We start from the raw sequence: 11,682 nt of genomic DNA on the forward strand, positions 1-11,682 counted from the left end.
GTCTGTCATCTTAATATGCAGCACTTTGGGGTGGACCCACGTGGCTCGATGAGAGGTGGCTCGATGAGAGGTGGTTGGATTTCTTCATGGAGCACAAATAATTATGGAGCATTTTCTAAATTCAAACAGACCGTCTGCAACAACAACAAAAATTACTCAAAAGTCATCCAGTAAAATACTACTTGAGTAAATGTCTAAAAGTAACTGATTTTAAATGTACTTTGCCATGCCGGAGTCAAATATATACATCCAATTCCTGATATGAAGCAAACCAGACAGACAGGGGGCACACTCCAACACTCAGACATCGATTAAGGTGTTTGTGTCCTAATAATTAATTTAAAAGATTGCTCTGAAAACTTCTTATTGGCGTATACTGCCTTCGATTTTGACCTTTTACGCTGATCAAGACAAGCAGTGCGAGGTGGCTACTATTGTATAATCTGCCTACTGCCAACAGTTTAATGTCTAATTATTACTGTGCATTGTAAACATATGGTGCTCAGGGGTAACTAGCCCCTCCCTAAGAACAATGTCTAATTATTACTGTGCATTGTAAACATATGGTGCTCAGGGGTAACTAGCCCCTCCCTAAGAACAATGTCTAATTATTACTGTGCATGTAAACATATGGTGCTCAGGGGTAACTAGCCCCTCCCTAAGAACAATGTCTAATTATTACTGTGCATTGTAAACATATGGTGCTCAGGGGTAACTAGCCCCTCCCTAAGAACAATGTCTAATTATTACTGTGCATTGTAAACATATGGTGCTCAGGGGCCCCTAACAATAGCATTGTAAACCCTCCCCCTAAGAACAATGTCTAATTATTACTGTGCATGTAAACATATGGTGCTCAGGGGTAACTAGCCCCTCCCTAAGAACAATGTCTAATTATTACTGTGCATGTAAACATATGGTGCTCAGGGGTAACTAGCCCCTCCCTAAGAACAATGTCTAATTATTACTGTGCATTGTAAACATATGGTGCTCAGGGGTAACTAGCCCCTCCCTAAGAACAATGTCTAATTATTACTGTGCATTGTAAACATATGGTGCTCAGGGGTAACTAGCCCCTCCCTAAGAACAATGTCTAATTATTACTGTGCATTGTAAACATATGGTGCTCAGGGGTAACTAGCCCCTCCCTAAGAACAATGTCTAATTATTACTGTGCATGTAAACATATGGTGCTCAGGGGTAACTAGCCCCTCCCTAAGAACAATGTCTAATTATTACTGTGCATGTAAACATATGGTGCTCAGGGGTAACTAGCCCCTCCCTAAGAACAATGTCTAATTATTACTGTGCATTGTAAACATATGGTGCTCAGGGGTAACTAGCCCCTCCCTAAGAACAATGTCTAATTATTACTGTGCATGTAAACATATGGTGCTCATGGGTAACTAGCCCCTCCCTAAGAACAATGTCTAATTATTACTGTGCATGTAAACATATGGTGCTCAGGGGTAACTAGCCCCTCCCTAAGAACAATGTCTAATTATTACTGTGCATGTAAACATATGGTGCTCAGGGGTAACTAGCCCCTCCCTAAGAACAATGTCTAATTATTACTGTGCATGTAAACATATGGTGCTCAGGGGTAACTAGCCCCTCCCTAAGAACAATGTCTAATTATTACTGTGCATGTAAACATATGGTGCTAAGGGGTAACTAAAGAACAATGTCTAATTATTACTGGTAACTAGCCCCCCTCCCTAAGAACAATGTCTAATTATTACTGTGCATGTAAACATATGGTGCTCAGGGGTAACTAGCCCCTCCCTAAGAACAATGTCTAATTATTACTGTGCATTGTAAACATATGGTGCTCAGGGGTAACTAGCCCCTCCCTAAGAACAATGTCTAATTATTACTGTGCATTGTAAACATATGGTGCTCAGGGGTAACTAGCCCCTCCCTAAGAACAATGTCTAATTATTACTGTGCATGTAAACATATGGTGCTCAGGGGTAACTAGCCCCTCCCTAAGAACAATGTCTAATTATTACTGTGCATTGTAAACATATGGTGCTCAGGGGTAACTAGCCCCTCCCTAAGAACAATGTCTAATTATTACTGTGCATTGTAAACATATGGTGCTCAGGGGTAACTAGCCCCTCCCTAAGAACAATGTCTAATTATTACTGTGCATGTAAACATATGGTGCTCAGGGGTAACTAGCCCCTCCCTAAGAACAATGTCTAATTATTACTGTGCATGTAAACATATGGTGCTCAGGGGTAACTAGCCCCTCCCTAAGAACAATGTCTAATTATTACTGTGCATGTAAACATATGGTGCTCAGGGGTAACTAGCCCCTCCCTAAGAACAATGTCTAATTATTACTGTGCATGTAAACATATGGTGCTAAGGGGTAACTAGCCCCTCCCTAAGAACAATGTCTAATTATTACTGTGCATTGTAAACATATGGTGCTCAGGGGTAACTAGACCCTCCCTAAGAACAATGTCTAATTATTACTGTGCATTGTAAACATATGGTGCTAAGGGGTAACTAGCCCCTCCCTAAGAACAATGTCTAATTATTACTGTGCATTGTAAACATATGGTGCTCAGGGGTAACTAGCCCCTCCCTAAGAACAATGTCTAATTATTACTGTGCATTGTAAACATATGGTGCTCAGGGGTAACTAGACCCTCCCTAAGAACAATGTCTAATTATTACTGTGCATTGTAAACATATGGTGCTCAGGGGTAACTAGCCCCTCCCTAAGAACAATGTCTAATTATTACTGTGCATTGTAAACATATGGTGCTCAGGGGTAACTAGACCCTCCCTAAGAACAATGTCTAATTATTACTGTGCATTGTAAACATATGGTGCTCAGGGGTAACTAGCCCCTCCCTAAGAACAATGTCTAATTATTACTGTGCATTGTAAACATATGGTGCTCATGGGTAACTAGCCCCTCCCTAAGAACCATGTCTAATTATTACTGTGCATTGTAAACATATGGTGCTCAGGGGTAACTAGCCCCTCCCTAAGAACAATGTCTAATTATTACTGTGCATTGAAAACATATGGTGCTCAGGGGTAACTAGCCCCTCCCTAAGAACAATGTCTAATTATTACTGTGCATGTAAACATATAGTCCTAAGGGGTAACTAGCCCCTCCCTAAGAACAATGTCTAATTGCTGACACAAAACATTAACATTTGGAGAGAAAAAAAATGGTAATTTTTCTATTGTGTTATTGACTGTATGTTTGTTTATTCCATGTGTAACTCTGTGTTGTTGTTTGTGTCACACTGCTTTGCTTTATCCTGGCCAGGTCACAGTTGTAAATGAAAACGTGTTCTCAACTATCCTACCTGGTTAAATAAAGGCTTCCTTCTTCAAGATCCCTTTGACCCTGTACAAATCTCCCACTTTACCATCCCCAAAGCAGCCCCAGACCATCACATTGCCTCCACCAAAGCCCCCAGACCATCACATTGCCTCCACCAAAGCCCCCCCAGACCATCACATTGCCTCCACCAAAGCACCAACAGACCATCACATTGCCTCCACCAAAGCCCCCCAGACCATCACATTGCCTCCACCAAAGCCCCCCAGACCATCCCATTGCCTCCACCAAAGCCCCCCCAGACCATCACATTGCCACCACCAAAGCCCCCCAGGCCATCACATTGTCTCCCACCAAATGGTGACGTGTTTTCAATTTCCGAGTGACCAACTCACTGCAGCAGCCAGCTACATATTATAACACCATATGTGAATTAACCAAACGTTTTTGGTATCCATTATACTGGTCGTTCCAAGTTTGGCAGTCAGTTTGGCGATACTGTCTCCTAAAATGTTATTGTCCAGTTGCAAAGGGTCGTTTGTTTTGTTTTTTTTAGAAAATGCTCCCTTTTTATTAAAATAAAATCCATTTCTCAATGGAACTGATCCAACAATGTGTACGCCGCCATCTTGTCTGTTTCTCTCATTGTTGGAGAAAGGTGTCTCATCTTAATATGCAGCACTTTGGGGTGGACCCACGTGGCTCGATGAGAGGTGGCTCGATGAGAGGTGGTTGGATTTCTTCATGGAGCACAAATAATTATGGAGCATTTTCTAAATTCAAACAGACCGTCTGCAACAACAACAAAAATTACTCAAAAGTCATCCAGTAAAATACTACTTGAGTAAATGTCTAAAAGTAACTGATTTTAAATGTACTTTGCCATGCCGGAGTCAAATATATACATCCAATTCCTGATATGAAGCAAACCAGACAGACAGGGGGCACACTCCAACACTCAGACATCGATTAAGGTGTTTGTGTCCTAATAATTAATTTAAAAGATTGCTCTGAAAACTTCTTATTGGCGTATACTGCCTTCGATTTTGACCTTTTACGCTGATCAAGACAAGCAGTGTGAGGTGGCTACTATTGTATAATCTGCCAACAGTTTAATGTCTAATTATTACTGTGCATTGTAAACATATGGTGCTCAGGGGTAACTAGCCCCTCCCTAAGAACAATGTCTAATTATTACTGTGCATTGTAAACATATGGTGCTCAGGGGTAACTAGCCCCTCCCTAAGAACAATGTCTAATTATTACTGTGCATTGTAAACATATGGTGCTCAGGGGTAACTAGCCCCTCCCTAAGAACAATGTCTAATTATTACTGTGCATTGTAAACATATGGTGCTCAGGGGTAACTAGCCCCTCCCTAAGAACAATGTCTAATTATTACTGTGCATTGTAAACATATGGTGCTCAGGGGTAACTAGCCCCTCCCTAAGAACAATGTCTAATTATTACTGTGCATTGTAAACATATGGTGCTCAGGGGTAACTAGCCCCTCCCTAAGAACAATGTCTAATTATTACTGTGCATTGTAAACATATGGTGCTCAGGGGTAACTAGCCCCTCCCTAAGAACAATGTCTAATTATTACTGTGCATGTAAACATATGGTTCTCAGGGGTAACTAGCCCCTCCCTAAGAACAATGTCTAATTATTACTGTGCATTGTAAACATATGGTGCTCAGGGGTAACTAGCCCCTCCCTAAGAACAATGTCTAATTATTACTGTGCATGTAAACATATGGTGCTCAGGGGTAACTAGCCCCTCCCTAAGAACAATGTCTAATTATTACTGCATGTAAACATATGGTGCTCAGGGGTAACTAGCCCCTCCCTAAGAACAATGTCTAATTATTACTGTGCATGTAAACATATGGTGCTCAGGGGTAACTAGCCCCTCCCTAAGAACAATGTCTAATTATTACTGTGCATTGTAAACATATGGTGCTCAGGGGTAACTAGCCCCTCCCTAAGAACAATGTCTAATTATTACTGTGCATTGTAAACATATGGTGCTCAGGGGTAACTAGCCCCTCCCTAAGAACAATGTCTAATTATTACTGTGCATTGTAAACATATGGTGCTCAGGGGTAACTAGCCCCTCCCTAAGAACAATGTCTAATTATTACTGTGCATTGTAAACATATGGTGCTCAGGGGTAACTAGCCCCTCCCTAAGAACAATGTCTAATTATTACTGCATGTAAACATATGGTGCTAAGGGGTAACTAGCCCCTTCCTAAGAACAATGTCTAATTATTACTGTGCATGTAAACATATGGTGCTCAGGGGTAACTAGCCCCTCCCTAAGAACAATGTCTAATTATTACTGCATGTAAACATATGGTGCTCAGGGGTAACTTGCCCCTCCCTAAGAACAATGTCTAATTATTACTGCATGTAAACATATGGTGCTAAGGGGTAACTAGCCCCTCCCTAAGAACAATGTCTAATTATTACTGTGCATGTAAACATATGGTGCTCAGGGGTAACTAGCCCCTCCCTAAGAACAATGTCTAATTATTACTGTGCATGTAAACATATGGTGCTAAGGGGTAACTAGCCCCTCCCTAAGAACAATGTCTAATTATTACTGTGCATTGTAAACATATGGTGCTCAGGGGTAACTAGCCCCTCCCTAAGAACAATGTCTAATTATTACTGCATGTAAACATATGGTGCTCAGGGGTAACTAGCCCCTCCCTAAGAACAATGTCTAATTATTACTGTGCATGTAAACATATGGTGCTAAGGGGTAACTAGCCCCTCCCTAAGAACAATGTCTAATTATTACTGCATGTAAACATATGGTGCTAAGGGGTAACTAGCCCCTCCCTAAGAACAATGTCTAATTATTACTGTGCATGTAAACATATGGTGCTAAGGGGTAACTAGCCCCTCCCTAAGAACAATGTCTAATTATTACTGTGCATTGTAAACATATGGTGCTAAGGGGTAACTAGCCCCTCCCTAAGAACAATGTCTAATTATTACTGCATGTAAACATATGGTGCTAAGGGGTAACTAGCCCCTCCCTAAGAACAATGTCTAATTATTACTGTGCATTGTAAACATATGGTGCTAAGGGGTAACTAGCCCCTCCCTAAGAACAATGTCTAATTATTACTGTGCATGTAAACATATGGTGCTCAGGGGTAACTAGCCCCTCCCTAAGAACAATGTCTAATTATTACTGTGCATTGTAAACATATGGTGCTAAGGGGTAACTAGCCCCTCCCTAAGAACAATGTCTAATTATTACTGCATGTAAACATATGGTGCTCAGGGGTAACTAGCCCCTCCCTAAGAACAATGTCTAATTATTACTGTGCATTGTAAACATATGGTGCTCAGGGGTAACTAGCCCCTCCCTAAGAACAATGTCTAATTATTACTGTGCATGTAAACATATGGTGCTCAGGGGTAACTAGCCCCTCCCTAAGAACAATGTCTAATTATTACTGTGCATTGTAAACATATGGTGCTCAGGGGTAACTAGCCCCTCCCTAAGAACAATGTCTAATTATTACTGTGCATGTAAACATATGGTGCTAAGGGGTAACTAGCCCCTCCCTAAGAACAATGTCTAATTATTACTGTGCATTGTAAACATATGGTGCTCAGGGGTAACTAGCCCCTCCCTAAGAACCATGTCTAATTATTACTGTGCATGTAAACATATGGTGCTCAGGGGTAACTAGCCCCTCCCTAAGAACAATGTCTAATTATTACTGTGCATGTAAACATATGGTGCTAAGGGGTAACTAGCCCCTCCCTAAGAACAATGTCTAATTATTACTGCATGTAAACATATGGTGCTCAGGGGTAACTAGCCCCTCCCTAAGAACAATGTCTAATTATTACTGTGCATGTAAACATATGGTGCTAAGGGGTAACTAGCCCCTCCCTAAGAACAATGTCTAATTATTACTGTGCATTGTAAACATATGGTGCTCAGGGGTAACTAGCCCCTCCCTAAGAACAATGTCTAATTGCTGACACAAAACATTAACATTTGGAGAGAAAAAAAATGGTAATTTTTCTATTGTGTTATTGACTGTATGTTTGTTTATTCCATGTGTAACTCTGTGTTGTTGTTTGTGTCACACTGCTTTGCTTTATCCTGGCCAGGTCACAGTTGTAAATGAAAACGTGTTCTCAACTATCCTACCTGGTTAAATAAAGGCTTCCTTCTTCAAGATCCCTTTGACCCTGTATAAATCTCCCACTTTACCATCCCCAAAGCAGCCCCAGACCATCACATTGCCTCCACCAAAGCCCCCCCAGACCATCACATTGCCTCCACCAAAGCCCCCCCAGACCATCACATTGCCTCCACCAAAGCACCAACAGACCATCACATTGCCTCCACCTCCACCAGACCATCACATTGCCTCCACCTCCCCCAGACCATCACATTGCCTCCACCTCCACCAGACCATCACATTGCCTCCACCAAAGCCCCCCCAGACCATCACATTGCCTCCACCTCCCCCAGACCATCACATTGCCTCCACCTCCACCAGACCATCACATTGCCTCCACCAAAGCACCCCCAGACCATCACATTGCCTCCACCTCCTCCAGATCATCACATGGCCTCCACCAGACCATCACATTGCCTCCACCTCCACCAGACCATCACATTGCCTCCACCTCCACCAGACCATCACATTGCCACCACCAAAGCCCCCCCAGAATATCACATTGCCTCCACCAGGCTTGACAGATGGTTCACTCCTCCAGCATCTTTTAATTTTTCTGCGTCTCACGAATGTTGTTCTTTGTGATCCGAACACCTCAAACATGCATTTGTCTGTCCATAACACTTTTTTTCCAATCATCCTCTGTCCAGTGTCTGTGTTCTTTTGCCCATCTTAATCTTTTATTTTTATTGGCCTGTCTGAGATATGGCTTTGTCTTTGCAACTCTGCCTAGAAGGTCAGCATCCCGGAGTCGCCTCTTCGCTGTTGACGTTGAGACTGGTGTTTTGCGGGAACTATTTAATGAAGCTGCCAGTTGAGGACTTGTGAGGCGTCTTCTTCTGAAACTAGACACTCTAATGTACCTGTCCTCTTACTCGGGACCAGGGCCTCCCACTCCTCTTTCTATTCTGGTTAGGGCCAGTTTGCTCTGTTCTGTGAAGGGAGGAGTACACAGCGTTGTACGAGATCTTCAGTTTCTTGACAATTTCTCGCATGGAATAGCCTTCATTTCTCAGAACAAGAATAAACTGATGAGTTTCAGAAGAAAGTTATTTGTTTCTGGCCATTTTGAGCCTGTAATCGAACCCACAAATGCTGATGCTTCAGATACTCAACACGTCTGAAGAAGGCCAGTTTTATTGCTTTTTTAATTAGCACGACAGTTTTCTGCTGTGCTAACACAATTCCAAAGGGTTTCTAATGATCAACTAGCCTTTTAATTAGCATTTTTAATGATCAACTTGGATTAGCTAACACAACGTGCCATTGGAACACAGGAGTGATGGTTGCTGATAATGGGCCTCTGTAGATATTCCATGAAAAATCTGCCATTTCCAGATACAATAGTCATTTACAACATTAACTATGTCGACACTGTTATGTACAAAAAATTAGCTTTTCTTTCAAAAACAAGGACATTTCTACGTGACCCCAAACTTTTGAACGGTAGTGGTATATTTTATGTTTGAGATTCTTCAAAGATGCAAACTCCAGTGGAGTGTCTGGAGGAGCCGGGTGACATGAGGAGCAGGGTGACATGAGGAGCAGGGTGACATGAGGAGCAGTGGGGTGACATGAGGAGCAGGGGGGTGACATGAGGAGCAGGGTGACATGAGGAGCAGGGGGGTGACATGAGGAGCAGGGTGACATGAGGAGCAGGGGGGTGACATGAGGAGCAGCAGGGTGACTGGAGGAGCAGCGGGGTGACATGAGGAGCAGGGTGACATGAGGAGCAGGGTGACATGAGGAGCAGGGTGACAGGAGGAGCAGGGTGACATGAGGAGCAGCAGGGTGACATGAGGAGCAGCAGGGTGACTGGAGGAGCAGCAGGGTGACATGAGGAGCAGCGGGGTGACATGAGGAGCAGGGTGACATGAGGAGCAGGGGGGTGACATGAGGAGCAGGGTGACATGAGGAGCAGTGGGGTGACATGAGGAGCAGGGGGGTGACATGAGGAGCAGGGTGACATGAGGAGCAGTGGGGTGACATGAGGAGCAGGGGGGTGACATGAGGAGCAGGGTGACATGAGGAGCAGGGGGGTGACATGAGGAGCAGGGTGACATGAGGAGCAGTGGGGTGACATGAGGAGCAGGGTGACATGAGGAGCAGTGGGGTGACATGAGGAGCAGGGTGACATGAGGAGCAGTGGGGTGACATGAGGAGCAGGGGGTGACATGAGGAGCAGGGTGACATGAGGAGCAGGGGGTGACATGAGGAGCAGGGTGACATGAGGAGCAGGGGGGTGACATGAGGAGCAGGGTGACATGAGGAGCAGCAGGGTGACATGAGGAGCAGGGGGTGACATGAGGAGCAGTGGGGTGACATGAGGAGCAGGGTGACATGAGGAGCAGCAGGGTGACATGAGGAGCAGGGTGACATGAGGAGCAGTGGGGTGACATGAGGAGCAGGGTGACATGAGGAGCAGCAGGGTGACATGAGGAGCAGGGTGACATGGAGGAGCAGGGTGACATGAGGAGCAGCAGGGTGACATGAGGAGCAGGGTGACATGAGGAGCAGGGGGGTGACATGAGGAGCAGGGTGACATGAGGAGAAGGGTGACATGAGGAGCAGGGGGTGACATGAGGAGCAGGGTGACATGAGGAGCAGGGTGACATGAGGAGCAGGGGGTGACATGAGGAGAAGGGTGACATAAGGAGCAGGGGGTGACATGAGGAGAAGGGGGTGACATGAGGAGAAGGGTGACATGAGGAGCAGGGGGTGACATGAGGAGCAGGGGGTGACATGAGGAGCAGGGTGACATGAGGAGCAGGGGGGTGACATAAGGAGCAGGGGGTGACATGAGGAGAAGGGTGACATAAGGAGCAGGGGGTGACATGAGGAGAAGGGTGACATAAGGAGCAGGGGGTGACATGAGGAGCAGGGGGTGACATGAGGAGCAGGGTGACATGAGGAGAAGGGTGACATAAGGAGCAGGGGGTGACATGAGGAGCAGGGGGTGACATGAGGAGCAGGGTGACATGAGGAGCAGGGGGGTGACATAAGGAGCAGGGGGTGACATGAGGAGAAGGGTGACATAAGGAGCAGGGGGTGACATGAGGAGCAGGGTGACATGAGGAGAAGGGTGACATAAGGAGCAGCGGGGTGACATAAGGAGCAGGGGGTGACATGAGGAGAAGGGTGACATGAGGAGAAGGGTGACATAAGGAGCAGCGGGGTGACATAAGGAGCAGGGGGTGACATGAGGAGAAGGGTGACATGAGGAGAAGGGTGACATGAGGAGAAGGGTGACATAAGGAGCAGCGGGGTGACATAAGGAGCAGGGGGTGACATGAGGAGAAGGGTGACATAAGGAGCAGGGGGGTGACATGAGGAGCAGGGTGACATGAGGAGCAGGGGGGTGACATGAGGAGCAGGGTGACATGGAGGAGCAGGGTGACATGGAGGAGCAGGGTGACAGGAGGAACTTGGCTCGTTTGAAAAACAGGCAGGCTGCAGCGTTCTGGATAAGTTGCAGGAGTTTGAGGGGCACAAGCGGGAAGCCCAGCCAACAGCAAGTTACAGTCGTCCAGACAGGAGTGCCTGGATTAGGACCTGCGCCACTTCCTGTGTGAGGAAGGGTTGTCCTCTACAGATGTTGTTGAGCATGAACCTGCAGGAGCGAGTCACTGCTTTGATGTTTGTAGAGAACGACAGGGTGTTGTCCAGGGTCACGCCAAGGTTCTTTGGACTCTGGGAGGGCGACACTGTGGAGTTGTCAACCGTGATGGAGAGGTCTTTGAGCGGGCACGCCTTCCTCAGGAGTGAAAGCAGTTCTGTGTTGTCGAGGTTGAGCTTGAGGTGGTGGGCCGACATCCAAGTTGAAATATCTGCCAGGCACGCAGAGATGTGTGTCGGCACTTGGGTGTCAGATGGGGGGAGGAGAAAAGTAGCAGTGATAGGAGAGAACATGTGAGGATATGATGGAGCCAAGTAACTTAGTTTATAAAGAGAAGAGGGCCTAGAACTGTGCCCTGGGGGACACCAGTAGAGGGAGTGCATGGTGCATACACAAATCCTCTCCATGTAGGAGCGGCCTGCCAGGTCGGATGCAATCCTATCGCTGCAACTCCCATACGGACGCGGGAGAGGCGAAGGTCGAGAGCCATGCCTCCTCTGAAACACGACCCTGCTAAGCCGCACTGCTTCTTGATTC

At 45.6% G+C, this 11,682-nt stretch overlaps 1 protein-coding gene across 1 annotated transcript; it reads right to left on the reverse strand.

Annotated features, from left to right (window-relative positions):
- Positions 1-8,988: 8,988 nt before the first annotated feature.
- Positions 8,989-11,342, reverse strand: LOC135541235 (uncharacterized). Its single transcript, XM_064967334.1, has 2 exons — positions 11,082-11,342; positions 8,989-10,989 (listed from the first exon to the last, which is right to left on the reverse strand). The coding sequence occupies exons 1-2, from the start codon at positions 11,340-11,342 to the stop codon at positions 8,989-8,991; spliced, it is 2,262 nt and encodes a 753-aa protein (XP_064823406.1).
- Between the last annotated feature and the right edge of the window lie 340 nt (positions 11,343-11,682).

Source organism: Oncorhynchus masou, chromosome 6 (assembly GCF_036934945.1).
Source record: "Oncorhynchus masou masou isolate Uvic2021 chromosome 6, UVic_Omas_1.1, whole genome shotgun sequence".
NCBI lineage: Eukaryota > Metazoa > Chordata > Actinopteri > Salmoniformes > Salmonidae > Oncorhynchus > Oncorhynchus masou.

Excerpts from the sequence above, each read along its gene's own strand:
- LOC135541235 (XM_064967334.1), bottom strand. The coding sequence starts at position 11,342 with ATGTCGGCCCACCACCTCAAGCTCAACCTCGACAACACAGAACTGCTT. Across the intron at positions 10,990-11,081 it reads TCACACAGGAAGTGGCGCAG|AACGCTGCAGCCTGCCTGTT; the intron begins GTCCTAATCCAG and ends CAACTTATCCAG.